The 27,193-nt window shown below is 54.5% G+C and overlaps 2 protein-coding genes across 10 annotated transcripts; one reads left to right on the top strand and one right to left on the bottom strand.

Moving 5' to 3' along the window:
* Positions 1-339: 339 nt before the first annotated feature.
* Positions 340-14,017, bottom strand: CELF3 (CUGBP Elav-like family member 3). 9 transcript variants are annotated; one of them, XR_004900774.1, is made up of 14 exons: positions 13,063-13,933; positions 11,754-11,836; positions 6,794-6,842; positions 6,238-6,366; positions 6,023-6,102; positions 4,852-4,995; positions 4,549-4,690; positions 4,160-4,309; positions 3,754-3,819; positions 3,398-3,526; positions 2,988-3,131; positions 1,934-2,071; positions 1,115-1,176; positions 340-430 (listed from the first exon to the last, which is right to left on the bottom strand). XR_004900774.1 is itself a non-coding variant. In XM_028502959.2 (14 exons), exons 4-13 carry the CDS (start codon positions 6,840-6,842, stop codon positions 1,944-1,946), a joined length of 1,161 nt encoding a protein of 386 aa, XP_028358760.1. In that variant the 5' UTR covers positions 11,754-11,836; positions 13,063-13,168; positions 13,945-14,017; the 3' UTR covers positions 340-430; positions 1,934-1,943. The 9 variants fall into 9 exon arrangements, 8 of the variants coding, with proteins under 8 accessions (XP_028358760.1, XP_028358737.1, XP_028358738.1 ...); XM_028502959.2 differs by lacking the exon at positions 1,115-1,176 and adding an exon at positions 13,945-14,017 and having other exon boundaries at positions 13,063-13,168; XM_028502936.2 differs by lacking the exon at positions 1,115-1,176 and having other exon boundaries at positions 3,398-3,523.
* A 4,851-nt stretch (positions 14,018-18,868) lies between these two features.
* On the top strand, positions 18,869-25,862 carry RIIAD1 (regulatory subunit of type II PKA R-subunit domain containing 1). The gene is made up of 5 exons (XM_028502931.2): positions 18,869-18,986; positions 19,442-19,518; positions 23,898-23,944; positions 25,048-25,174; positions 25,745-25,862. The coding sequence occupies exons 1-4, from the start codon at positions 18,903-18,905 to the stop codon at positions 25,116-25,118; spliced, it is 279 nt and encodes a 92-aa protein (XP_028358732.1). The 5' UTR covers positions 18,869-18,902; the 3' UTR covers positions 25,119-25,174; positions 25,745-25,862.
* Positions 25,863-27,193: the final 1,331 nt, after the last annotated feature.

Below are 27,193 nucleotides of genomic sequence, written 5' to 3'. Positions count from 1 at the left end.
GTCTGAGAACCAGCTTCTGAGAACCCCCGAGTGTGGGGGAGAGGCTGGGAGGAGGGTGGGGGGAGGAGGGTGTCGGAGGCATCTGCTGCCCTCCCTCCGGGGCTGCGCGGGTACAACAGGCCCGCAGGTGGGGAAGGCGGGCGAAAGCTGGGCGCAGAAGGCCCGTCAGAGGAGCCCCAGCAGAAGGCAGATACCCTGGAGCCTTCGAGCCTGTTCCTTGCTCCCTCACAAAGGCCAAAAGGGCACCTGGGAGGAGACAGGCCCTTGAAGAGAGGCAGGGTGGTGGGAGTGGGCCGGCGTCCTGTGCCCCAGAGCCATGAAGCAGCTTTTGCCCCAGAGCCCAACTGAGGCCCAGGGCAGATGTGCAGAAAGGGCTGGGCCAGGTGTGGGAAGAAGGGGTGAGAAGCCCCTTCCCGTGGTACCTCCAGACCTGTGAAGGAAGGAAACATGGGTGAAGCTGTGGGGAAGACAGCAGCCGGTGCAGGTCCGGGCTCTGGGGAAGATGCAGCTGGAGTGGCTCAGGAAGGCAGGTCGGCAGAAATGCCTCAGTCCAAACTGAACAATGCGACCCCTCGGCCCTCGGATAAGGGGCAGGGATGGAGGAGATGGGAGTGAGGACGGGTGATGTGAGAAACCAGAGATATTAGGAAGGAAATATTCAAACAGCCCATGGGAAAAAGAAAGGCCAGAAGATAGAGACTAGAGGGGGAGAGAGGCAAAGAAATGAGACAGCGAACAGGCAGGCAGAGGGAACTCGGAGAGAGGAGGAGCGGGGTGCCGTGTCGGGATGGACTCTGAGGAGAGAGCAGGGGCATCCGCAAAGGGAGGGCGGAGCAGGCCAGGGAGAGCCCAGGGCTGGGCTGGGGCTGGAGTCTCATGGGTCAGACCCCTGGGCCCTAGGGAGTGCCCTCATTCCTCGTCGGAAAGGAACGAAGAAAGCCAGAGAGAAATGCACAGAACACAGACCACGGGCACCAACCACTACTAGCCAAGCACATCCCGCGAGCTGCCCCCGGCCCTGACGCTGGGCTGGGGGGTGCTTCCCTCCATAGCCCCCTCCCCAGATAACAAACAAGTGGCTCCAAAGACAACACGCTCGTTCCATGCAACTTACAGGGGCCCGGAGCAGGGGTCCAGGGATGGGGGCTTCGGCCGACAATGGACACGGGCCCTGGGCTGGGGGCCCCCAGGGTGGGGGGAGTTAAGCAGCCAGGATTGGGGGGAAAGGGGGAGAAACAGAAAATGTGGATATTGTTCTTGGGTTGTATTTTTTCAGGGGTTTGGTCCAAAGGAGATTACACATAAAAGTAACCAAAGCTCACAGCTCTAGGCCACGAGGCTGGGGTGGTGGCGGGCAGTGGGGTGGAGGGACCTGTTCAGTGCAAGTCATAGGCGGTCCAGCATTTCAGCCTCCTCCACCTGAGCCAAAGCTGCTCCGAGGGGCCTGAGGCTGGGGCTCCCCCCAGTCTGTTCTGGGCACTCTCCACCGTCCCATGGGTCCACTGCCGCATAAGAAGATCACCTGGAGTCCAGGCGCCAAGGACCTGATGTCCCTACTTCTCAGAATAGAGATTCCAGGAGCCAAGGATTCTGTGACGGTCCAGCAGCCTAAACCAGCCCTCTTAATCCTCAAACCCTCCCACTCCAACACCCCCCACAAGAGAAAACCAGAGAGAGACACAGACATGGACACTGACAAGACAAATGAGACAGATGCTGGGGAAGGACTGCGGGGGTGGACACAGATATGTAAACACTTGGCTCTCTCTGGGGTCAGTCTGTGTGGTGGGGGGAGGAGAAAAGACTTGGGTGGTGGGAAAACAACCAGAGTCAGGGCACCCTGAGGCTGGCGGAAGAGGGTGGAGGTAGTCCAAGTGCGGCCCTGGCTGCAGTGTGTGGAGGCTGGAGGTCACAGGACAGGAGCAGGACCCACCTGGGGGCCCTCAGTAGGGCCGGTTGGCATCCTTAGGCCGTTTCAGCTGGACTTTGAGGCGCTTCATGCCGATCTGGAAACCGTTCATGGCCTGAATGGCAGCCTGGGCGCTGGCTGGATTGTCGAAACTCACAAAGCCTGAGGTGACAGGGGCATAAGGCCGGCCCAGCCCCACCTCACTCTCCTGTGCACTTTGGTTCCCCGGCACCACCCTATGGCCTGCAGGTCCCCAAAGGCCTAGAAAACTGCCCAGCACCCAGCTGGCCTTCGGTAGTAGTTGCTGACTGACTTGCAGAGTGAATGAATGCAGCCCGGCCACTCTCCCATGCGGGGTCACTCCTCTCAGCATCCTTCGAGGGGCAGCCCCTTCCTCAGCCTGGGTGGTTCTGACCTGCCTGTTGAAAGCGCCACTTCCAGACCCTAAATGACCTCTGAAGCAGGGAGGACAAGAATGTTCCCCTTTTGCCCTGAAGCAGTCTTGCAGGCAAAGACCTGAAGACAACTGAGCCCGGCTCCTCAGCCTTCCTTTTGGAAACCAAACATCCCATTTTGGAGCCTCTTCTAGACGTCATGGAAGCACGGGTTTGACTGGGTTTTAAGGAGAAAAGATGGACCTGTGGTTTTCTGGAGGGGAGGTGGGTCTGGGCAGCAGCTGGCATAAGATACCAGGTATGTTAAAAAAAAAAAAAGACCCTGGCTGGTTAGCTCAGTTGGTTAGAGCATTGTCCTGATGCACTAGGGTTGCGGGTTCAACCCCCTGTCAGGGCCCATACAAGAATCAAGCAATGAATGCATAAATAACTGGAACAACAAATAGATGTCTGTCTCTCTCTCTCCCTCTCGGTCTCCCTCTCACCCCCACCCCCTCCCCCCGCCCAAAATCTATAAATAAAGAGAAAGGAAAATATTTTTGGACTCTTGGACAATGTGGATTCCAAATATTGGGCACACTGCAACCGTAAGTGCCTTAAAGTGTATCAGACCTTGTTCTCATTTGGAGTTTGGCAGAAATGTGTCATGTCATATTTTATCCTTTAGGTCACCATAGTCTTACCAAAACACTTGCTCTGATTGGTGGCCCGGTCAACAAAGACTTTGGCTGAAATGACATGGCCAAAGGGGACGAACATCTGGAGGATCTCCGAGTCAGTGAACTCCTGGGGCAAGTGGTAGATGAAGATGTTGCAGCCATCAGGGCCTGGGTGGCAGCAGAGGCAAAAGTAAGAGCTGGGTGACTGGGGGGCACACTTGAGGAGTAAGGGCTCCAGGGAAAGCAGGTCCTGGGAGGACCCTGCAATCCCAGCCCGTGACACGTGGGCCAGGGTGCCAGCCACCTTGATCCCACTCCCTTTCTTCCCCACCCAAGGGGTCAAAGCTGGACTTAGATCAGGCACAAGAGAGTCCCGAGCCCATGACAAGGGCACCCCAGTCCCCAAAGCCTCCCTGCTGGGCCCCAGGCCATACCTTCTCGTTGTTGCTGCTGCTGCTGTTGCTGCTGTTGCTGCTGGGGGGGTGGTGGGGGCTGCTGGGCGACCAGGGCAGGAGGCTGCGGGAACGCAGGTGCAACCAGGCTGTAGGCTGCCGGGTAGGCTGCTGGGGTGACAAGATAGAGAGCTACTGGGGCTCCTGAGATGCCTGCGGCCCCAGCCCTCCCCACCAGCCCTGCCTCCCCGCCCCTGGCCCAGGCAGCGGAGTTGGCAGGGTTGAGAGATGTCAGAGAAGGAGCTAGCCCAGACCCAGCTTCCAGGCCTCTTTCCATGTTGCCACCCCTGCCTCCTGGTTGTGCCATCCCTCCCGCCTGGGCCAGGCGGGCTCCTCACCTGTATAGTGCTGCATCCCTGCATAGGCCTGCTGCAGGGGGTCCACCGGGGCCGCGGGACTCTGGGCTGGGGAGAGCAGCACCAACTGTGAGAGCAGAGGCTGGCAGGTGGGGAGGAGAGCCTCCTGTGGGCTCGGGTATGAGATGAGAGGGCAGACATGCACAGAGCCTGGCGTTAGCGAGACTTCGGTCTGACTGGCTGTGCAACCCTGGACAAGTCCCTCTGCCTCTCTGTGTCTCAGCTCCCCTGGCTGAGAATGGGAAAGGACATCCCTGCCCAGGTGACAGAGCAGGAAAAAGCCTTATAACCCACAGCCCTGAGACGGAAGGTGTGTGCCACCGCTGCCGGCAAGGGGAGTGGTGGCTGGGGGGTGGCTGGGAGAGGACTGGGCAGCAGAGAACCCCACCTGGGTAGGGGTGAACCCCGTTGGGATACAGAGCATCAGGGGCAGGCTGCCCGGTGGGCTGAGTGGGCACTGGGCTGTAGCCGCTGACGCCCAGGGCAGCGGGGATTGCGGAGACAGGTGTGGCAGCAATGGCAGGAGGGGTGCTGGTTCCTGGGGAGGAAAAGGCGACAGAAACAGAGCAGAAGAGCCAACATACACACAAATGCAGAGAACCAGTCAGCAAGTCTGCAGGCTGGGGAAGGACACAGGCTACTTGCTGACCCCTGAGCTCCTCCTGGACCCCAACCATGCTTCCCTGAACCATGCCCTGTGCCCCAGTCCCCACCCCACCATGCGGTAGCTCCCTGACCTACCCCATCCCCACCAGCCCAGCCCCGCCCAGACCTTACCTGAGGATGGGGTGATGGGGGTGGCGATGAGGCCATTGGCATTGATGGCGGCCATGTGCTGCATCTGCACGGCAGCCATGGTGGCCATGGGGCTGAGGTAGGCACTGTGAGCCGCCACCAGGGCCGCCTGCTGCTGCATCAGCTGGGGGCAGGGCAAGAGAGGAGAGTGGGGCCAGGCCCCCTGGCGCCCTGGCCTCACTCCCTGTCCAACCCTGGGCCTTGGCATTGGGAGGGTGGGGGCAGGACCCAGGAGGCCAGGAGGAGAGAGGATGGGCTGGGCCAGCACCCCGGGGCAGTGCTCACGGCCTGGGTGTAGGCGCTGTAGGCTCCAAACTGGAGGGCGATGGGGCTGAACATGCCCAGCTGGGTGGCCACCTGCTGCATTCGGCGGAGACCTCGCTCCTTCTCTGTGTCAGCAAACTTCACCACCAGGCTGGACGAGGCACCCTGGGCACAGGCCCCAGAAGTGGACAGAGGGACAGAGGTGGGTCTCTCCTCCTCAGAGCCCTCGGGACCTGGCTCAAGTCCACCACTCAGGGCTGGCCTCTGAGAGGACAGCCATCAGTGCGCCCCTGTCAGATGGGCAGATCTGAATCTCTCCCTCCCCCTGCACCAGGATGTTCGGGAGACCAGAAAGAGCGGAGGAGTGTGAAGCCACGTGCTTGAAAAGAGAAGGGGCTCCCGGAAGGCAGAGAGCATGCCTGGCTTCTCCGTGAGGGTTTGGAACCAGATGTCCTGCCCAGGGTGGGTCAGCCACAGAGCGTGCTTAATCTCAGACTGGTCATGCCTTGCTGCCACCCCACCCCTTACCTGGACTCCTGCCCCCACCCCCAGGCCTCACGCTCAGGGGAAGCAGCCTCAAATTTCAATACCAGCTCCCACCAAATAAACACCAAACTGGAACTATCTGCAAGGATAGTCGTAGAGCCTAGAATCTGAAATGCACTTCTCCGCCCGATGCTGCAAGCGCCTGCTCAGTCCCTGCTGGACCTCTGCTGGAGAGCCTCAGGCTAGCGGGCGCTCACCTCCCTGGGAGCCAGAGAGTTGTGGTTTACATGCTTGTTCTCCGCCCCGCGGGGACAGTCAGTTGGCCCACTGTTCATGGGTGGGGCAGCAGAATAAATGTGCAGCGGGCATGTGGGGCCTCTAAGCAAGTGTCCTGACGCCTAGCCAATGGGGGTGGGGGTATGGGAAGGTGGAGAAGAGGTGGGAGACCAGAAGAGGGCTGAGGGATGGAGGAGGCAGGAGAGGAGGGTGAGGGCATTTGGACCGAGGGTGAGGGACAGGGGATAAGAGGTAGGGAGATGTTATTTGAAATGCGAAGGTGTCCCTAAGAGGTTGGATTCTTCTGCCAGAAAATTCTATCCAAATAAATTCACAGACCCTGTTGGGAATGGACTGCCCCTTCTGAGCCAGGCCTGGGGGTGGGCCAGGAGGGGCTGGAGAGGCCTGTGGGTGGGGGGAGCGGGCTCACCGGCAGGGTCCGGCTGCTGTGGAGGGTGTTGATAGCCGCCTGGGCCTCGGCGTGCGTCTGGAACTTCACAAAGGCGCAGCCTAGAGAATTCAAAGGAGAGGAGGAAAGGATGAGTGCTCACCTCTAAGTCCCGACAGTCCACACTACCCAAGAAATCCGTGCAGGGGCAGGAGGGCGAGGACCTAGGAGCGAGGAGGAGGTGCGGCGTGGGCTACCTTTGCTGGTGCCGTCCGGCCCCCGCAGCACAGTGCACTCATCTATGGTCCCAAAAGGCTCGAACATCTTCCGGACGTCCTCATCTGTCTGCTGCTTCCCGAGCATCCCCACAAAGAGCTTCCGGTCTTCTGGGGGATGGGGCACAGGAGGAAGGGCATGTTCAAGGCCTCCCGGCTGCTTTTCAGTTCTGTCCAGCTTGGGGTGGGCAGAGACCCCACCCTCTACCTTTAGCTCTTCCCTGGAGCTCCAGACAAGCCCTTCACCCTGGGGACCAATGGCTTTTAGGTGTGAAAGAGGTGATGGTTAGGGGGTATCGTTACACAGAGGGCTTGTCCCAGCTCTGAAGGGCTCGCATTCCACTCTGGGCCTCGGGTTTGCCATTCCCACGGTGGGCTGAAACATCCCCTCTGGTCACACTGATGCCTGTCCCAGCCTTGACTGGGAACCCTTTGGAAATCTGACGTTCTTCCTCAAGAAAGGCTGCCCCACAGCTACTCCATGCCCTGGGCTTGCAGGACGAGGGAAAGGGACTGAATCTAGAGGTACGGAACCTACCTCCACGGCTCTCGCTGTCAGCTGGCTTGACCTGGATTGGCCTGTTCATCTGAAGGAGAGAAGAGAAGGCAACTGCTGGGGACCTCCCCTGAGTACCCCAAGAGCCCTCCCTAGGCCAGAACCTGCAGAGAAGCAAGAGGGAGCAAACCCCAGGACCAAGAGGTTTCTCTAGCCCTCTAAATATTTGGTGGGAAGGAAGGGAAGGGGCCTAAATTTGTTCAGGATCAGGACCAGTGAGGATCAGAGGCTGCGGAAGGAGAGGATGTAAAGAAGGATGCTCATGGGGCATGGCACCAGGCTCGGGTGGGGCCCCAGATGACTTAGCCAGGAATAGGTGCTGCTCTCCTGAGGGCAAGAATGGACCTGGGTCCTGAGATAGAGCCCAACCAGTGGGCTATTCAACAAGAGCGGCCTGAATTCTTCTACACAGTAGGAGCGACGGAGGCCACCCATCACCAAGCGCCAAGAAAGACTTCAGACTGAGACCCCACAGATGCCCCAACTTCCTTCTGACCCCTAGAGGTGTGTCTGCCTCTCTTTCTGCCCCCCTACATCCCTTGACCCCAGGGGGAAGGCACTCGGGCAGCACAAAGGGAGCAGATGCCCAGTCTCCGTGGCAACGGGAGAATGCACGCCATGGCAACCGCCCACTCAGCCTGATTTATCCTTCCCCGTCGCCCTGGCGACCGTGGTGACGTCATCACTTCTGCTGCTCCACACACCCACAGGAGTGGGAAGGGGGGTGGGAACAGGGTATGCTGGGGGTGGAGGATTTGGTGGGGGCTGGGAGTGGGGGAGGGGCCCAGAAGAGCTTCCTGGAGGGAGGCATGCTGAGCTGGCCCTGCGGGGGGCCCTACTGCCCCTTCTGCCTTCCCCCTCCAGATAAATCCTTGGTGTCTCACAGCTGAGACAGCTCTGAGGAGGACTGCTGTCCCGTGCTCTTGCAAGATCCTCCCCGTTCCCGGAAGTCCTCCAGAGCTGTCCCCTCTCCCGAGTCCCGCGGCATCTCCCTTTTGTTCAGCCTCCAGTGGAAGCGCGGACGCGCCAGTGCCACCCTCCACCCTGGCCCCGGGCCGGAGACTTGGGAGAGACTCCTGCAGGCTGATTTCCTTATCCCGGGTGGGGAGCACCTTAGGAGCTGGAGAGGGAGCAGACGGGTTCAGTCCTCCGTGTCTGAAACTATTTTGCTGTTACGGACAGACCGGTGGCGCCACACCTGGTCACCCCGCATCCCGAGGTGCGGCAGTCCTAGTTCCGGGGACCAAAAACAAACGAACAAAAGAAACTGTCCATCCACACTCTGATGAGGGCAGAGCTCAAGTTCCCCTCAGGGAAGGCACTGGACTCGCAGGGCTGCCCTGCCGCTCACTAGCTGGGTGACCGCGGACAAGTCATTTCTCTCGTCTGGGGAGCAGCTCGGTCAGGTGGTCTTGGGCCAGGTTGCCCTCAGCTCTAGCACTCCGGCATGGAGAGCTGTGTGTCATCACGCAACCCAGAGAAGGGCAGAAATGGTAGTCCCCCACCCCACACCCGGCCTTCTTCCTGGGTGTCACGTTATGCCAGTTGGTCCAACTGGGCTCTGCTGGTTGGGGATTCCCAGCCCTGGATCAGATCTAAGCCCCACCTCAACTGATGGGCCTCCCCTGCTCCCCCCATCTCTGGCTATGAGAGCAGCTGGTAGGGAAGGGGGCCACACAAATCCTCCCGCCAATCTCCTCCAGCTTTATCATCCACCAATCTGGGATTATCCCATCCGAGGCTCAATCTCCTCAGGAGAGAGAGAGTGTGTGTGATGTGTATAGCAAGGAGTGGGGTCAGACACGCAGACTCCTGGACTTGCACCCTCCTTCTGCTCTGTACTGTCACCCAAGCAAGCAGGAAGTTCCCTCACAGGCACCTCAGTGTGCACACACACACACACACACACACACACACACGAGAATCAGAACCAGGGTCGCAGTGTCGGGGAATTCTCACGCTTGCCACTAACTCCTTCCCAAGAGGCCCCTGGGGATTTACTATTCTAGCTGGGGATGGGGGACCTGGGGGCTGGAGAGAAAGGGTTCCTCCCCGCATAGGCTCCCAGGCCCCAAAATAGCACATCAATAAATACCCACAGCTGATACGGATTTGCACAAAGGCACACAAGAGTGTACAGGCCGCAGCGCAGACCACACTGACAGAAGGTTCCCTCACACTCCCTCCCAGACAGCCTCCCCTGGTGGCCCCCAGTGCCCCATTGCCAGCCTCCTCCTCCCGGCCTGGCACTTCCTGTGGGAAAGCTAGTCTTTGTTAGCTCAGCTCAGGCACACCTGCCCCCTCCCCTGAGTCCAGCTGGGCCCTGTTTACCTAGCAACCCAGCCTGGGTGCCTCTCTTCCCTAGCTACCACCCACCAGGTGATAAGCCTTCCCTGAGGGCCTCCCAAAGAAGAAGGGGCTATTTATACCCCAACAAAGTATTACTGAGAACCCCCCTTACCAACAGGGTCACTTGTAAGGCCCCTGTCCTTCTCACCAATAGCAAAGACCCCACTTCCAAGAATAGCTCTCCTGTCTCCTGCGGGCACAGGCCTGGTGCCCCGCCCCTCCTGGCTCCAGACTCGCCCAGTGTCCCACACCACACACAGGCCCTCTCTATGGGGCCACAGTCCGTGTGGCACCCAAGATAGGTGATGGGGGTCCTATGTCCCCAGAGTGGGATTTTGGCCCAAGTAGAGAGGGGAAGGCAGGCCAGAGGGAGTCCCTCACACCACCACCTCCAGGAGGTCACACCCTGCTCACAGGCAGAGTCCAGGGACCTGTGGCAGAGCCACTTCTGGGGACTCTTAGGGGAGAGGACAGGAAGTGGAGCTCTACAGGCATAGGCCCAGCCCCCATCCTTTCTCTGCAGCCTGAAGCATCACCCCAGTACGGTGGCACCTTCCAGGTTCTGGAGTGACAAAGATGGAGAGAAAGGTGAGAAGGCTGAATGGCCCCATTAAAAAAGAACATGCAGTAAGAGGGCATGCGGATTGGACAGCAGGAAGAACTTTCCAACACAACTGTGCAAGAGCTGGCACACTGTGTACACACACACTCACACACACTCAACCACGCACACACACACACTGTCTGAGGGGAAACAGTGATGCCAGGATGGCAGGTAAAGACCTGGGGACACAAAGGGCCACAGATATCTGCTCCCTAGACTGCCCTGGTCAGCCCCCCATGCCTCCAGCAAGGGCCCCGCTTGGAGGACGGGACCCCTCCTTTCCTACTAGAGGTCCCTCTGCATCCTGTTCTCGGGGCAAAGGCCAAATCAGGGAAGACAGCCTGCCCCGGGAGCTCGGAGGTAGGCTAGGCAATCATTAACCGGGTGCCTTCTCCCTGGTTTCCTCCGGAAGGGGAGGCGGCGCCTTTCCGCACCCAGGATAGAGCTCAGCCTCAGCCACAAGCGCAGCTGGAGGGGGACAGCCCCCAGCTGGCCCAGAGGGCCCTGGGGCTCATGCCCACCCCCAGCTGCATCCTCCCTCACCCCTCTGGTTTCTGCAGCGGATCTGAAAAATGGGGAGATGACAGGAAGACAGAGAAACAGCAGTGGAGAGAAAACTGTTGACTTGTGGGGGCCACCAGGGAGAAAAGGGAGAGAGAAGAAATTGCGATGTGAAGTGATAGGAACCAGGCATCCCAGGGATGCGTGGGCCCACACCCACACACCTGACTGTCCGCTACCCACACATGTGTGCGTGTGTGCGCACACGTGCTCCTGGGACTCCAAGCTTGCTGGCACACATGTATGGACCTTAACTCTGTGAGCAAGGGCTGTCCTGGGCTGCCTCACCACCTTATAGGGGCCAGACAGTGGGCAGCAGCAGGGAGCTGGCTGTTGATCTGCTGCCCTAGCGGTACTCAGCTCCTCGGTTGAGGGCCACCGAGAGAAGTCGGGAGTGGTGGAAGCAGTTCTAATTTCCCTAGATCCCCCACCCTCTTTCCCCACCTCTTTTGTCGATTGCCTTCCCAGGGAGAGATGGAGAATCAACCCATTCTCCATTTCCTGCCGGGGGGAGGAGTAGGGGCTGGGACAGGTGTGTCTCCAGCACCCAGGTGGTGCTTAGAAAACGTCTGATAAAAGGATGCAGGGAGTTAGCTCTCAGGAAGTACTTCCTGGGGTCCACTGAGCTAGTGACAACAGAAGATAGAGAGTAAAAGTGAATGGCAGGGCTTCCTTCCCAGGTGGTGCAACAGAGGTGGGGGCAGGTGTCTGAGACTCTTCATTCCTGCCCGTGCCAGCCCAGGCCGGGGCGATCTGCAAGGCTGGCTGAGAGGAAGAGACCAAGAGCTCTGACCTTGTAGGTTTGAGGCCACACTTGGCGGGACAGGGCCTGATTCCCCACGAGGATGTGCTTGCCCCCAGGCTTTCTCCCAGCCCAGGCCCACACAGGCCCTGCTGCGCCCTAATGCCCTATGGCTCTGTTCCCTTGCTCTTCTCTCCTCGGGTGACATGAGGTGAGCCTGCCCAAGCTCAGAAGCCAGCACAGAGATGCCAGGCCAGCAGGCCCCAGCTGGCCATCTCGGGCAGCAGGCACTCCTCCCCCAGCTCACGGCCAGACTTCCCCCATAGCCAAAGAAGAGAGCCTGGTGCCTCCACTCACTCTGCCCCTCACTTGGTGTCCAAGGGCTTCTCCCCCTGCCTCCCAATCGGCTAGTTCTCCCTCAAAGTGCTGCCCAAGGGCAGGTGGGGAATGGAGAGGGGCTGCATCCATGTCTTGCAAAGGTCACATTTCCTCTACTGACCACTTCTCCCCAGGTGAGAAGAAATGCATGCATCTGCAGCAAGAAAGAGGGGTCCTAGAAGGAGACAGGGACTTCCCGGTGATGAGAGGAGATGGCAAATATACGCAGTGTCTTGGGAAGGTGTTGATCCCCCTGGCTCGACTAAGGCCCTTCTCAGCCCCCTGGCCCTGGATAGGCCGGGACTCACCCCTGGAAGCGTCTTCTGTTCGTGCAGGGCGCTCTGGGCCTTCAGGGCTGAATCGCGGGCACAGTATGTCAGGAAGGCACATCCTGAGGAGGGGCAGGCACAGAGAGACCCGGTGGGCGGTGAGTCCCAGGTCTCCCCTGCTTAAGAGGAACCCCCCACAGGAGGCTGAGGTCTGGGGAACTTGTTATTTCTTGCCACCTTCTACCTGCTAGGGTGGGGAAGTGTCTCAGAGAGGGGTGACCTTCTGCCCAGAGGATCTCTAGACTGATGAGCCTGGAGCTGAGACCCAGAGGCCAGGAGGCTTAACCGGTGGTGGTGATAGGAGCAGGAGAGCACTGGGGCTGCTGGGAGATGGGCTTTGTGTGGGGGGAGGAGAAGGGACATGTGACCGCCAGACAAGTGCATGTGGTGTGGTTTCCTCTCTTTCTTAGCTGATCTCCTTTCCTCTCTCTTTGCCTCCGCCTCCCTCCATCTTGGTCATCATCACCCCTTTCCTCTCCCATTTTTCCTATGTCCTCATCTCTCTGGGAGGCAGGTGGAAGGTCAAGAGTAGAATAGAGAAGGGAAAGGAAGAGGATCAGTGGAAGTCCCAGTGGAGGAGAAGGCAGTGTGGCCCTTCTGACCCCAGTGCCTAGAACTCTCCAAGTCCTGACGCTGGGCCTGACCCTGCTGAGCCACTCAGCACTTGGACAGGTCCGAGGTGCATCCTCTCTTTGCCTCCAGCTCTTAACTTTCAAGTCCCCCACACTTCCCAGATCTTCTCCAATCTTTGTCCTTCACACCCTGCTTCCCAGGTGCCTCTCCTTAGTCCTGGAGCTACCCTGCCCAGTCCATGTCTACTCTTTCCTGCTGAGCGCCTGACCCTGTGTCCTGACCTCCGTCCCAGTAGTGTCTGAGGCTACTAAGACTCTCAGTCTTGCACACACACCCACGGCGGCCCAGCTCCTTATCTCCCAAACCAGTTCTCTTGTTCCTCCGTCCTTCCCCGCATTCATCCATGACCTCACCCCCTTATCTCTGGGAACCACATCTCTGCAGCCCCCTTGACAACTCCTCCCCCAAAGAAGCCTTCCTTAGTCCTCCATCCGGGTCCCCTGATCATCCTAGCTAAGTCCTATTCTAACTCCTCCACCACACTTCTCAGCCCAGAAACTCTCTTCCTTCTGGATTGGCCCTTTCCAGCCACTCCATCCCTCCAGCTACTTCCACCCTCCTCAAAGCCTCCCAGCCCCCCAGCCCCCCAGCCCCCCAGCCCCCCAGCCTCCCAGCCCAGTCCCTGAAGCCTCTCCAGCTTGGCCTGACCCCTCACCCTTGTGCAGCCCGGTGTACTTGTCCTTGATGACAGTCAGCTCGAAGATCCGACCAAACTGTTCGAAGATGGGCTTCAGGTCCTTTTCCTCCAGATGCCTCGGGATCTGCCCCACAAACAGCTTGATGGCATCCGGCTCCTTCATTGGGGCGGCCCAGGAGGAGGGGCCGAGGGGAGCAGGGAGAGGCCCAAAGGCAAGGGGGAGCTTCCCAGCAAGTAGGCAAGTGGTGGGCGCCAGGGGCCCAGCGGGCCGGCTTTCCCTCGGGCCCCCAACCACAGTGCTGAGCGGAGGGGCAGCTCTTCTCACACAAAGGAGGCCAGGGAGTTGAGGGCTAGGGGTCAAGGGTCTAGGCAGGCACTGTCAAGCCACCAGGGGGCATAGCCCAAACAAATGATCTCCTCCCAGAGGTTTGGCAAATATCCCAGGATGGGGGTCAGTGTGGCCAAGACCTGAAGGGTAGGGCGGTATCAGGGGCGCTGTGAACTGGGGCTGAGAGGAGAGCTGGAGGTGGGGGAAAGGGCCTGGGTAGGGCAATGGGGATGGAGGTTGAGGGGTTAGGGGCCTGATGTGGTTGTCAGCACGGAGGCGGGGGTGGGGGTGAGGGTGGGAGGTGGGGGGGCACTCCTGATGTGGGGCAGGTGGAGCTCTCGTTGGCTTCCCTGAGAGGACACCTCCCCTGTGGCTGATCCTTCTGCTGGGTCCGAAGATCCCTGATTCCCGTTGCTTGGTCTCTGATGGCGGCAGGGCTCCGGGGGTCCCTTCTGCCCTGCCGCCCCCCTTCAGGTCCTCCCCTCAGCCCCCCTCCCGCCCCCACCCCTGTCCCCGGGCCTGGGCTGCTGCCGGCTGCTCCCGCTGCTGGGGCTGTCTGCTTTCCCGGTCACCTGGGTCCCGGAGCTCTGCTCTCCGGCCGCGCTCTCCTCAACAAAAACCTCCCCCCTCCACACCCCCCTCCCCACTCCCACCTTCTTTCCCCTGACATCAGTGATGTCAGTCTCAGGGGTGGAATACAAATTCCCTACCCTGGAGAGGGACGCACAATCCAGACAAGAGCCACGCCCTCTTCCTATCGCCTTCCTCCCTGACTCCCTTCCCGCCCCCAGAAGAGCAGCTGGTCCCGTTGATAAGAACCCCTCCCCCATCTTACTCCCCAGTCACGAGTTGGGCAAGGCACTAAGATGGAGAATTTATAGAGGAGCCCTAAGGTGGGGTTCATTGTTCCGGGGGCTGGAGCTGTCCCCGGTGCTGGAAGAGAAGACCCCATGAGAGGGGACCAGCGGGGAGGAGAAGAGGAGAGCCGGCATCTGGGGAGACTGAGACTGGGGAGTCAATGAAAGAACCCAGGGGAAGGAAAATAGTATAAGAACAGTTGGTCAGGGTGGGGGGTGGGGTGGAGGGATGTGTAACTGGGGAGGGAAGCAGGTCACCGAGCCTGGGGTGAGGGGGGAAGGGCAGAAGGGACCCAGAGAAGAGAGATAGAAAGGGTGCTGGCAGGGGGAGAGGCGAATGAGATGAATCCAGAGAGAGGACTGCATATTTTCCAGAAAAGGAACCAAGAAAAACTACATCTTGCTGGCATTTGCCGACGCCCCCTTCTCTCCCGCTGGGGGGTTTGTGTGTATAAGTGCGTGGGCAGGGAGGCGGTGGTGACGGTGGGGGCTCTCACTTGAAAGCTCCTTGAAGACCAGGACAACGTGTAATTCAGCATTTTACTGTTCGCAGTGTCTAGCACAGTGTCTTGATCATACGTAGTAGGTGCTTAACAGATATTTTTTGAATAAACAAATGATTGATGCAAAGAACCTCCGACAGAGTAGAGTCTCAATTCCTCCGGATGGAAGAACCATAGCTGCCACGCTGTCCTTTAGGGCAAAGGAAGCCGAATTACTTACTTCTTTTCTCCCCGTTGTGCCCCTTTCCCCTTAGGTTCCTTGAGCGGGACTCTCTAATTGAGTCCGGTAGTGAAGAGGGGTGGGAGATGCACCTTTGGGGGCTGTTACTCCCCTATACAGTGATATTAGGGATGACTGGTTTCCTTCATAGTCTTGAGGGAGTCCAGCCCCTCCATGCCCTGAGCCCACTCATCCCCTTCGATTCGGGGAGTATCTGCTGACGCCAAACCTCCTGAACGGGGCAGGAGGTTTGCCTGGCATCAGAGGCTCCCCAACGGGGGTTTGAAAGCTTTTGTGGAACACACTGCCTTCTGTCATTCTCCGCTTCACCCCAGAGTGGGACTAATGTCTCCACAGCGATGCAGGTGTGTCTGAAAAGTGTCCCAACTGCATCCCAGCAGCCCCCTCCTCAGCCGTCATGGCAAGCAGGCTCCTCTCCTGGAAGCCATAGTAATGGCACTTGGACGGTATTTACTGTGCCCTAGGCATGGTTCCAACTGCTACGTATTTACTAACTTGTTTAAAGCTCAGCACCATCCTATGGCATAGATTCAATTATTATGTATAAATAAAGATGGGAAATCAAGGCACGGGGAGTAAATGACTTGCCTAAGTTCATGCAGCTAGAAAGAGGTCTAGCTGACAGTAGAGTCAGGCAGCCCGGCTCCTGAGCCCATGCCTTTCTCTCTCACATCAAAAGCTCCTAGTGGGAATGCAGAGAGTGATTAAGCCTGTCCTTTGTTCTTCCTGCACCTTCATTTGAGCCCTGAATGAGAGATGTCCTTCTTTCCAATGTCCTTCTTTTTACTGCTTGGTTCACTATGACCACTTTCCATTCTTCCTTAATGTGGGTGTCTACAGCCTGAAGCCACATTCTGATAGGTGTGCATATTTGAGTATGCGTGTGTGTGTGTGTGTGTGTGGTCAACGTGATTATACTTCACTGTATGGACACCCAGTTCCTCCTGGTAGGGTCCCCTAAGGTTGGGGTGGGGGGAGATGGTAGAGGACCCAGTGCTGGGTGGTCAGAGCATGCGATGACAGTGCCAGGGAATCGAGAGTGCAGACACATCTGGAAAGTAACTTTCCACTCACCTCCTTCACCCTCAGTGCATTTTTTCTTGCTTCTAATCTGATCTTGGTATTTATGGAGATGATAACCAGATCACGCCCTCTGAGGATGAAGCCCAGGAAGACCCCACTGCCCTTTTGATCTCATTACTCTGTGTCTTGTCAGCAGATCTGCCGCCCTGCTGCTCATTTAGGCTTGGGGCTAATCATATTAATTGAAATATTAAACATTCACCAAAATGAATTATAATGAACTCCCCTCAGTCCTCCTCCCAGTCCACAACTGGGGGGTCAGCTGCCGGCAGCATAATGCCTCCGATCCTTCTCTTGCTTTGTGGTCAGATGGAAGGTTTCAGTCTGAGAGGAGAGGCAGGGTTCAGGGGAGAAGAGGTGGGCACTCTCATCAGGCCCTCTGTGCTGGAAGACGGTGGGCACATTTCTGTTTTCCTTCAGGCCATGAGGGAGGGGAACCCTGTGAGGCAAAGAGTGGGGGAAACCCCCAGTGACTCAGAGGCTCATTCTGGGGAGCTGCTCTCCGGGAGGAAGTGAGGCTTCAAAGCCCTAGGTCCCCCAAGGCACTTTCTCTGTCCACTGTCTTCAAGCTCATCCTCTTTCTTTTCCCTCTGCACTCAGTGCTAAGCTGCCCGACACAAAAAGATTATTTTTTAACTTGAATTTATTTGGGTGACATTGGTTCACAAAAAAGATGACTGATCTTATAAACAGAGAACTCACTCCTCATTTTAGATTCTGAGAAAATGAGAAATGCTGAATACTTGGGATATTTTTCAAAAAGGGCATAATGTAGTGGTGGTATGTGTGGGCAGAGTGGCTAGTCACCAAATACTTGCTGTCCTCACTAACTGAAAACCGAGTGAAGGCATCTGCAGCAGAGCGTACAAAGAACTGGTCATATAACGTTCTTTCCCCCAAATGCAGAGGTAGACAGGAGGCCAACACAGTGCGCAGTGGTGAGGGCTGCGATGTTGTGAGAAAGCAAAAGCAGCCTCTCTCACTGACACACAGGAATTTGGGATTCGGGCAATGGGAAGTGACCAGTCAAGAAAGGCTTGAGTGATTTTCAAAGCACAAGAAGATCGTAGACCAGCAGAGGGGCATGTCAATGACTTTTTGTATGGAGGTGGGGGATGGAGGGGATGGTGCAGGGGTAGATTGGCCAGGCCAGCCCAGCACTGTCTAAGATAATGTAAGCCATATATGTAATTAAAATTTTTCTAGTAGGCACATTAAAAAAAATAAGAAGAAACAAGTAAAATTACTTTTAATAATACATTTTATTTAACTGATATACCCAAAATATTATTCAACATGTTTCTATGACATGTCTAAGATATTCAACATGTAATCAATATGAAGATTATTAGTGAGGTACATCACCTTGTTTTTTGTACTAGGTCTTCAAATCTAGTGTGTATTTTACACTTACAGCACATCCGACACTTACAGCAACACTTCAAGTGTTCAGTAGGCATGAGTGGCTCGTGGCAACCACACTCACTGGGTGGTGCAGCTCTAGAGGTTCCACCATTAACTTCTCTGGGGGACAGAGGAGTGGGGAGAGACAGGTCTTGGCCAACAGGAACTGTCACCTCTGATTAATCTCTGCTCCTGCCTGAAAAAAAAAATCACTTCTGACAGATGGCAGCTTATCTACCTCTCACTCTATTAACTCTCTCTCTTAAAAACTACAAACAACCGAAATGATTACTAACCTGGATGGCGTTCTTGGAAAGAGGCCTGTAGCTCGCTACCTAATCTGCTTCTTCTGGGTTTTTCCTGGTTTGGGAACTGCCAACATTTTTACTTGCTTCCCTTAGTCTTTGCCGAGAGGGACAGAAGCAACCATTGAAAGACCCCTCCAAGGCCACGGCTGGATGCAGGGCTTCTTTCTCAGGCTTTTTCCTTGCTCCGTGGGCAGTGGTTCTCAAATCTGAAAAGGCAGCCCCCTTTTCCAGTTCTCTTTGCAGGCTGGCTGGCTGCTGGCTGGCAGAAGACCTCTGCTGGGCATGATCCCCGGGGGTGTAGAAACTCATTGCGCACACACAGGAGATGGCAGGCTCCTGCCCATTCCAGGCCTCTATTATTTCAGCGCTCTGGCTTTATCTTTCACCTCCCTTCCTAAACAGATACCAGAAGAACACATCTTGAAGACCGACTGCCTTTCTCGGCTCCGACTGAATTGGGAAAGGGGGAAATAATTTAGAATTTATGAGGATCAGGTTAATCTACACAAGAAAGTCACAAGAGGGGAAATGGTTAATCTACACAAGAAGGGACACTTCTGGCAGGTTGTTCCCCCACATGTTTTCCACCATTTTCACTCTGAGACCGTTTATTCCTTTGCAGAAATCAGTTCACTCCATCCTGTGGGGTGCTTTCATGTTGTTTTAAGAATCTTACAGTTCGGTGTCAAGTGTCTACAGGACGGAAGAAGTGTTTGGCTTCTGGGTGAGCAGTACGAGAAGAAGCCTGGATCCTCTTTCCCTACTACTTACTATCCTTCATCCGGCTTCGCCCAAGAGAGGGTCAGGAACCAGATTCTGGGAGACTCTGCCTTAGGAATTCCTTTCCAGTTTTGCTCTAGAGCTAAGAAAAAAAATCTACTTGAGGTTGGGTGGAGTCAAGAAGAAGGGCTCATTGCATATGCAGTCAAGCCGGAAAATCAGTCACCGAATCTGGGGAAAACCTAACCCTCAAGAGCTCACTCCTCAGCTTCAGAGCCTCCCCACGTTGCTTACGCACTGACTGCTCCGGGCTGCTAGAGAGGGCCGGGCTTGGGGGTGGGGCGGGGCGGGGCGGGGCCGGGGGCGGGTCTCCCCCTCCCCGCGCGGCCCCGTCGCCTTGACGACCGCGACAAGATGGCGTTGCAGCCTGGCGGTTTGCTGGCGCCCGACCCTGGGGCGCTGAGTCCCGCGCAGTGGGAGCAGCTGCGCGAATTCAAGGTGGGTGCGCCCCCGCCCTCGCCTCCACCTAAGGGCCAGCTCTCCCAGGATAAGGGCCCAGACAGGGAGGAGGACCCCCAGAGGGGAACCTGTTCCAGATAAAGGGGCGGAAGGCTGGGGGGAGAACCCGGGCGAATCCCTGGAAGTGCAGGAAGAACTAAAACAGGGGTCTGCACAAAGAAATGGACCGAAATTACTGCCGGATACGTTAACTTAGACACAGACCAGGACTTCCCGATGATGGAGACCCGACCTTAGTTAAGGCTCCTAAGCCTGCGTAGGAAGCAGCATGGAGATTGATGTTGATTTCTAAGAAGGCAGGGCTTACATTTTCAAACATCCAGCGAAAAGACCCGGGTAAGGCGCACGTTGCTTCCCCCGTCTTTCACACGTCCAGGGCTTGAACCCTGAAATCTGTCTTCTGATGGAGCGTGACACTTTGCTCTTGTCCCCAGATTCAGACTCGGATTGCTAACGAAAAGTACCTAAGGACCCACAAAGAAGTGGAGTTGCTCCTAAGTGCTTTTTTCCGGTAGGTGGTATTCCAGACTGGCCTTGAGCAACTAGTGGAAAAGTTTGCTAAACCTGGAGATAGATGTGTGTGAGTGACTTCTTTCTTTTCCCTCTCCCTATTACTTCCTCTAGGGTCTGAAAGTTACAAAATATCCTAAGGTTTGATTTTTTCAACTCTGGAATTTGTGGCACCCAGGGGTTTCTTGAGTTATCTCTAGAAGTTTCTTTCAGTTACCTCTTAAATTTTCAAAAGTACTAATATTCATTCATTGTACTTGTAAGGAAACCTATGTACCTTATGACACTTGGAATAAGAAGTTGAGAAACTCAGCAGGCGGCCATTCTCCATCAGAGAAGCTTAACAGGATGACTAGAACTTTAAAAAAATTCAGATATTTGGCCCTTCCCTACTTGAGAACATAGTTGTAGAAAGACTCCAAGAGTTGGGAGTCACTCTTGACTGTAAGTCTTAGAGAAAAGACCATTTTCCAGGGTATCCTGGAGCACGTTCTTTCCATCCCCCATGCTGCCTTTCGGTATGGCATGTGTTTGAATAGGAAAGTCTCATGGCATAAAACACAAAGAATTGAGGGGAAAAACATCATGGAGCAGCAGTGGGTGAAATAATATAATAATAATAATTTGAGAGCTATCTCAAATACTGTTTGGCTATAGACACATAGGCAAGGTTTAAATCGTAATAATGGCTTTTGTTTGCAGGCACCATGTTGGTTTCCTGCATCAGAAGTTATCACACAGTATTGTAATTGCATTGTCCATCTTCTGTTTCTCTGCCTGGACCAAAGCTCTAAGCTGGTGGAACCACATTTGTGTCCCCAGTGCGCACACAGTGATGGCATCTTGGTGCACTTTTGCTGATCCTCCCAGCAACTGTACAAAAGAGAGTGTATTATCACTTCTATTTCACAGGCTTTTAATTTAAGGCCCGAGAGGTGAAGTACCTCCTTCAAGTTGCTGGACCAGGACCCAAACTCCTGGTTTTTCACTGTGTTTTCTTGTAAGAACATGGAGCTGGGAAGCCAGAGATGGGGCTCTCCTCTCTCTTCTCAAAGGCAGACCTGGAGAGGTGTCTTTTTTCCTCAGTCCTCTTTGTTTTTCCTGGATTTCACCATTCTTTAAATTTTAGCTATTTCTCCAAGTGGCAGCAGATTCTCAGAGGGCTGGAGGGGAGAGAGACAGAGACAACCGAAACCTGTTTGTGAAGATTGGTTTTATTTGGGCCACTGGTAAAGCCTGGGCAAAAGGTAGGTTAGGGGGTCCTCTGCCAATGTCAGCCCTGGGGATCAGGCCGTCAGTTTTAGCACCTTTTCTTCTAAAGGGAAATAAGGATGACATCCTTCCTATCCTGGGGAGCTTGCAGTCCCAACTAGGAATGATTCCAGCAGGGAGCTTGGAGATAGAGGTTAAAAGCCCGAATTAAATCCTCATTTGTGTTGTCCACAAAAGGATTAAAATCCTTGGGGGTGGTGAAGAGGGCGTTTTTTCAGTCACGTGTCAGGGATGGCCCCACTTCTGTTCCAGAAACAGTTTCCAGAAGCTGGACATCCACGCCTGGCTGCAGAGGGACAGCCCCAGGCATCTTCCCTTTCCTTCCTTATCATTCCCCCTCCCCAGGGCAGCAGGCTTTTCCTTTTGCTGGCCCTGAAGCCCCCCTACCTGAAATCCTCCTGGCTGCTTTTAGCCCTTTCTCTTTCTGGGGTGAATGAAGGTGGGGGAGGGAGAGGAAGCGTTTGAAGTTCAGATTGCTTGTTTGTTTGATGTTAGAGTTACTTTGGGTGGCGCCAGGATGAACCAGAATCAGCCCCTCGTCTGTACTGGATGCTTCAGATTGTCCTTCCAGTGAAAAAGGGAGGGAGAAGAGGGGACAGGATCCGGGGCAGCACACCTGTCCTCACCTCTTGTGCAGGTCTCTGCTGTAGGCTCACTTCAAGCCACCAGAGACTCTGAACTGCTTTTGTTGGGTTAGCAAGCTCCCCACTTGGGTTTTCCAATCTCAGTGATTTATGGCTAGTCAGCCATAGCACTCCAGCCTGTACTAGTACAGTGTGCAGAACTCGTAGTACCTTGAATTTTGAACCTACAAAATGGCAAGAGGAGGGATCTTACTTTAGGCACCCAGATAGTTCAGATATTGGGCTGGAGATATGATAGCAAAGGAGTGAAATTTTAGAAAGGTTTTATTAAATGTTTTTGTAAATACCCAGGCAGATGAATCTCCCCCCATATGGCACTGATTGTAGCATTCCTTGGCTGGAAAAAATCTTCAGTGGATCTACACCATTGCTTTTCTTTTTTTAAACATTCTGTTGAAATACAAAGTACAGAAAAGTGGCATATCCTAAACTGGATGAACTTGCACAAGTGAGAACACGCGTGGCACTAACATCCAGAGCAAGGACTAGAACCTGACTAGCACCTCAGGCAGGCCCTGTGTGGCCCCTCCTAGTAAAAAATCATCTGACTTTTTACTTGTTTAGAAACAAGCCCCACAAAAGGCGGCCAGCACCCTGACTTCTAGGAGCACAGCTCTGTTTCGCCTTGGTTTAAATGGATTTCTGCAGTCTGCACTCTCTTGTGCCTGGCTGCTTTTGCCCAACAGCATCTTGTAGATCCCCACTCTCTCTTCTGTATTGTATTCCGCCGTGCGCCTATGCCAGACTGTGTGCATTGCCTTTGTCTTTTGAATTGGGTATAAATGTCTCTCCCTGGCCTTCATGGCACCCACAATAGAGCCTCCTTCACTTCCTGCTACTCCCTGCTTGTGCCTCCTACTCCAGCCAGACCGCACCTCCCTGATCATTCCGCTGACCTCGTGGAGGGACACTGCCACTCCTTAAGTGACCCAGTACCTGTCCTTGGGGAGTTCACCATCTGTAGAACCCAGGCTGTTTCGTTTCTGGGTTTTTGCTCTTGGGGCTTCCCTGGGTCTGGAATGCTTTTGTCCTTCATCCCTTGTCCTGCACTAAATCCCATGTGCACGTTGAGGGTCTTCTCAAGTGCCAGCTGCTCTGTGATTTTTGGGGTCCTCATCTCAGTAATCTCTCTCTCTGATCTCCCAGCACACGAATACCCCCTCTTGTAGCACTTCCTGGAGGTGGCGTTTTGGACATTTGGGAATTTACCCATTCCATTTTACTTGATTGTGGTGGGGCCTCAGTTTATATTTAAAAATATATCAGTTTCTCATGTCCTGGCCAGGTGACTCAGTTGTCCCGTACACCAAAGGTTGCAGGTTTGATTGCTGGTCAGGGCACATACCTACATGGTGGGTTGAATCCCTGGCTGGGCTGCAAGCGGGTGGCAACCAATCAATGTCCCTCTCTCTCTCTCCCTCAAATCAGTAAATATATCCTCAGGTAAAGATTAAAAAAATATGTATATATATTTATATATACCAATCTCTCTTATCTAGTGTAGTTACTTACACATGGTTTGAGTTCACTAATTCTCAAATTGAATTGAAGGAGAAGCAGGGAAGCAAAATTCTTTTTTTTTTTTTTTTAATATTATTTATTTATTTTTAGAGAGGGAAGGGAGGCGGGGGGAGAGACAGACAGACAGACAGACATCAATGTGCGGTTGCTGGGGGTTATGGCCTGCAACCCAGGAATGTACCCTGGCTGGGAATCGAACCTGGGACACTTTGGTTCCCAGCCCGCGTTCAATCCACTGAGCTACACCAGCCAGGGAAAGCAAAATTCTTAATGCTCGAGGGGCAGGGGCTCCCTGGGCTGGCGAGGCCGTGTAGGCTGGAGAGGCGGGGCAGCCATGGCCATGAGGACATGCGGGAGAGCACTGGCTTGGAATCAGAGAGCCTGGGCCCCGTCTCCTTTACTTACTCGCTTTATGAACTTGGGCAAATGATTAACCTTTCAAAGGCTTGGTTTATTTATATGTAAAGCGGCACAGTCATTCACCGGTTGTTGCTAATTGAGATGATATTTGTGAACATATTTTATGAACCATGAACCTCTATGCGAGGCAAGGCATTTTTGACTCCCAGTGGCACTGGGGCTGTGGGTGCTGTCGCAGGATCTGTCTGCTGGACTGGAGGGCCACCAGCCCTCTTAAGTCCACCTTTTCAGCATTGTCTTACCGTATTTCTAGTCTCACCCCCTGTGGCAAGTCATGGGTAAACTTACTCAGGAGATTGTGGGGTTGAGTATCTATCGCACCACCCCTCGAGGATGAGGCCGCATGCTCTTCACCTTGGCTGCCCACCCCTGGCGAGGTCTCTGGTTTTGTGAATGTGTTTGTTGAACATACGATAAACTTCCTTTGGCTTTAGCACAGCAGCCCTGAAAGTCCCGGACCCGTGGCCCGGGCCTACCTTAAAGCCTGCTTTGTATCCTATCCTTATCCCTTAATGTTTTTCAGAGAAATGTTTCTGAAGAGGCCAGACAACATCCGAGAATTCGCTGCAGGTGGGTAAGGCAGTGTCCTTTGAGGGTGTTGGTGAACCAGCACAAGGAGTATTATTGTGGACTTAGCCTTGGATGAGCCGGCATTCTCCTCACAGTCTGGGGTGTGCCTTCACCCTGTGTCCCCCAAGGGAGCTTGCTTTAGAAGGCTTTTTTGTCCACTGTCATTTCCTCAGAACAAGGACAGGTAGGAAATGAGGCAGAACTTTCTAATGGTGAGGGTTAAGAATTCTGAGTTTCCCCAGACTCTTTCCCTGGGGATCTGAAAGCAGGTCCTCCTTCCTGGATACACATCAGAATCACCTGGGGAGCTTTTAAAATACTGAGGCCCAGGCCCACCCCCAGAGGGTTTTATTTAATTAGTCTGGGGCAGGGCTTTGCCTCCACAGTTTTAAAGGCTCCCTGGGTGGCTCTAATGGGTTCCACTGCCCAGAGATGGCTTAAGGTCAATGGTGTTTAGAGGGGAGGGGAGGGGAGGGGAGGGGCTGGGTGATTTCCTGGGTCCTGTTAGCCCTGGGAGTTGGTTACATCCTCAAACCATTTCTAACTAAGTCTAAGTGTGTCTCTGCTGCCACAGCAGATGCTGTCTCCGATTTACATTATGCCGGGTGTTTAAAAACCCTCTTCTGTCGTCATTCTCCGAGAGCCTGGCTGTCCTCTGAGAGGATATTTTCAGGGAGGGCGTGATATCTCAGAGACAAGAGTTGGCAAGCCGAGTCGAGACGAGAATAACACTTGGCATTTATTTGGGTCCCAAGATGGGCTGGGAGCAGAAAACCCAGAGGCTCCCTCAGCCCTCTGATGGCTCCCTGTGCGTCAGCAAGCTGTGGGACGCCAGTGTGGAGGGCGGGAGCCCTCCCGGGTACGCTCTTCTCTGGCTCGCTGGAGCTGGCAGGCTCAGACTGCGGGGGGCGGGGACTAGTGGGGGGCAGTGATCACAGGATTCGCTGTGAACCTCACATTAGGTGGTAAAGTGGGGCCACCAATAACATTTCCGCAAAGGCTGAGCCAACCTAACTTTTTAGCTGAGTACATGTCTCCCCAGCAACCCCCTCCTCTTTTTCCCTTAGGTTTAGATGATTTCTTCTTTTTGATTCTTATCCCAGAGTACTTCACGGATCCAAGACTTCCCAACAAGATTCACATGCAGCTAATTAAGGAGAAGAAAGCGGCTTAATTAGCAAAATCATGATGCTCTGCTGTTGAAAGAGACCAGAAAGCCTCCAGCCTGGGGTGGGTGTTAACCTCACTTGGAGACAGACACTCCTTTACTCCTGTGAATTAAGCACTGGCTTCTGGGCCCAGGATGTGAAAGAAAGCACAGAGAAGAGTTCATGCAAGTGTTTAGTCTTCTTGACACTATTTTGGGGACTAGGGACTGTGAAGAGAGGCCCAGGGTTTGTCCAGCATGTCCATGGCAGGAGGAGACCTGTGTCTTCCTAATCTGAAGAAATGGGTGAAGAGAATGGAAGTGGGAGTACTTAGGGGTACAGAGAGTGACAGGGAGTAGGGGTGGGGCCTTTAGTGTCAAGACCTTGCTCTCAGACTGCTCCTGCTCACTGCAGGTGAGGGCAGAGGGAGCTTCTGGAAAGGCTGAGAGCGCTTTCCCTCACTGCCTCTTGGACTGGGCCCTTCCCACTCCCCTCCCCTTCGAACCAAGCCAGGCCATTGGGGCCAGCACACATTTTACAGGCAGGATGATTTCTGAAATGATTTTGATGGCTGGGATTTTTTTTTCTCTTTTTAATGTGAGGTGGGAAAAAGCCACACTCCTGATTTAGCAGAACCCTTTTTGTTTTGCAGGCTCATGTGGACGTGAGAGAGTCCTATTGTTATCAGTGTGGGTTTTCAAGCTGCCTCGGGCTCTGTCTGCATTGCAAAGGCTTTTAAAGATACTCATTAAAAACAGACCTTCCTGATCTCTGCTTTATTTCACTCAGAAGAAGGCCAGCCCTTGTGGGAAGGCTGCTCTGCCCCTACTCTGCCCTGGTAGGCGGCGGGCCTGTCCCTCTTGGTGGCAGCTCGCGGGCCACTCAGGTCAGGTGGATCTTCCCCATGGGCCTCAGTACGTGTCCTCCCCACCTCTCGGGCCAGCTACTGCAGAGCCCAGACTGGAAGAAAGAACAGGGCTGGGGACCCCGAGGACCACAGCAGGCCGTGGTGGTGCTGAAACAGCCCACCCTTCAGCAGTGGCTTTTGATTTTTCCTTATCATATGTTCTGTGTATACAGGTGGTGATTAACTTTCATTAAGATAGAAACAATAGGAAGAATTGGGCTGGGAGGACAGCAAAAGAGAATGAGATTGGACATAGAAAACCTTCATATCAATGAGCACTGTGAAGTGTGAGCCTAACGGGGGACGCAGAGAGGTGGTAGACTTCGTTCTTGCGGAGTTTTAGAAACACGCCACCCATCCATTGGGTTTTCAGCTGAGAGGCATGGGGATGGGCCAGTTGGTCTTAGGAAGTCAGTCCTTTTCAGGCCAGGAGGCATGGGTGGTGCCTGTTTATGTCTTGCTTGGCCTCCACTACCCACTGGCTCCACTGTATGAAGGACCTGTCATCCATGCGTCACGTGCCAACATCGCCATGGCAACAGAAGCACAGCCGAAAGCAGAGACTGTATTTACCTTATCTCTGTTTTGTTCTCAGCCACAGTAGTAGAAAGGGCAACAAATTAGGGCGTTTAGAGAACTAAAAACTGCACATAATAAGCTTTGGAGTACAAACCTTGAGGCATTATTTTAAGTGCCTTTTGAATCACACATCAGTAGCTATGGCTCTCTTTCGAAAATCCTAAGGAAGTCTTCAGCAAAAAACACCCACTGAGGGCCTCTGATGGAAGTGTTATGGTAGACACTCTCGGAACCTTTCTTGGGAGAAGCAACTTGCACCCGTGTGGGGAGAGAGCAGTGTTTTTCAAGATGTTTGAGTGCATGATTTAATACTGTGAGACTACAATGGTTCATGCTTTGGGGGTGGGGATTTCCTGGTAGACAGAATAAAATATATTTCATCACCTGGCTGGTATAGCTCAGTGGATTGAGCACAGATCTGCGAAACAGGGTCACGGGTTCGATTCCCAGTCAGGGCACATGCCTGGGTTTCAGGCCAGGTTCCCAGTATAGGGCACACGAGAGGCAACTGCACACTGATGTTTCTCTCCCTCTCTTTCTCCTTCCCATCTCTGATTCTCAGAGAATCTCTGATTCTCTCTGAAAATCAATCAATAAAAAAGGTTTTTATTTACC

This window comes from Phyllostomus discolor, chromosome 14 (genome assembly GCF_004126475.2).
Source record: "Phyllostomus discolor isolate MPI-MPIP mPhyDis1 chromosome 14, mPhyDis1.pri.v3, whole genome shotgun sequence".
Lineage (NCBI taxonomy): Eukaryota > Metazoa > Chordata > Mammalia > Chiroptera > Phyllostomidae > Phyllostomus > Phyllostomus discolor.
This window is presented reverse-complemented; position numbering and strand designations above follow the sequence as displayed.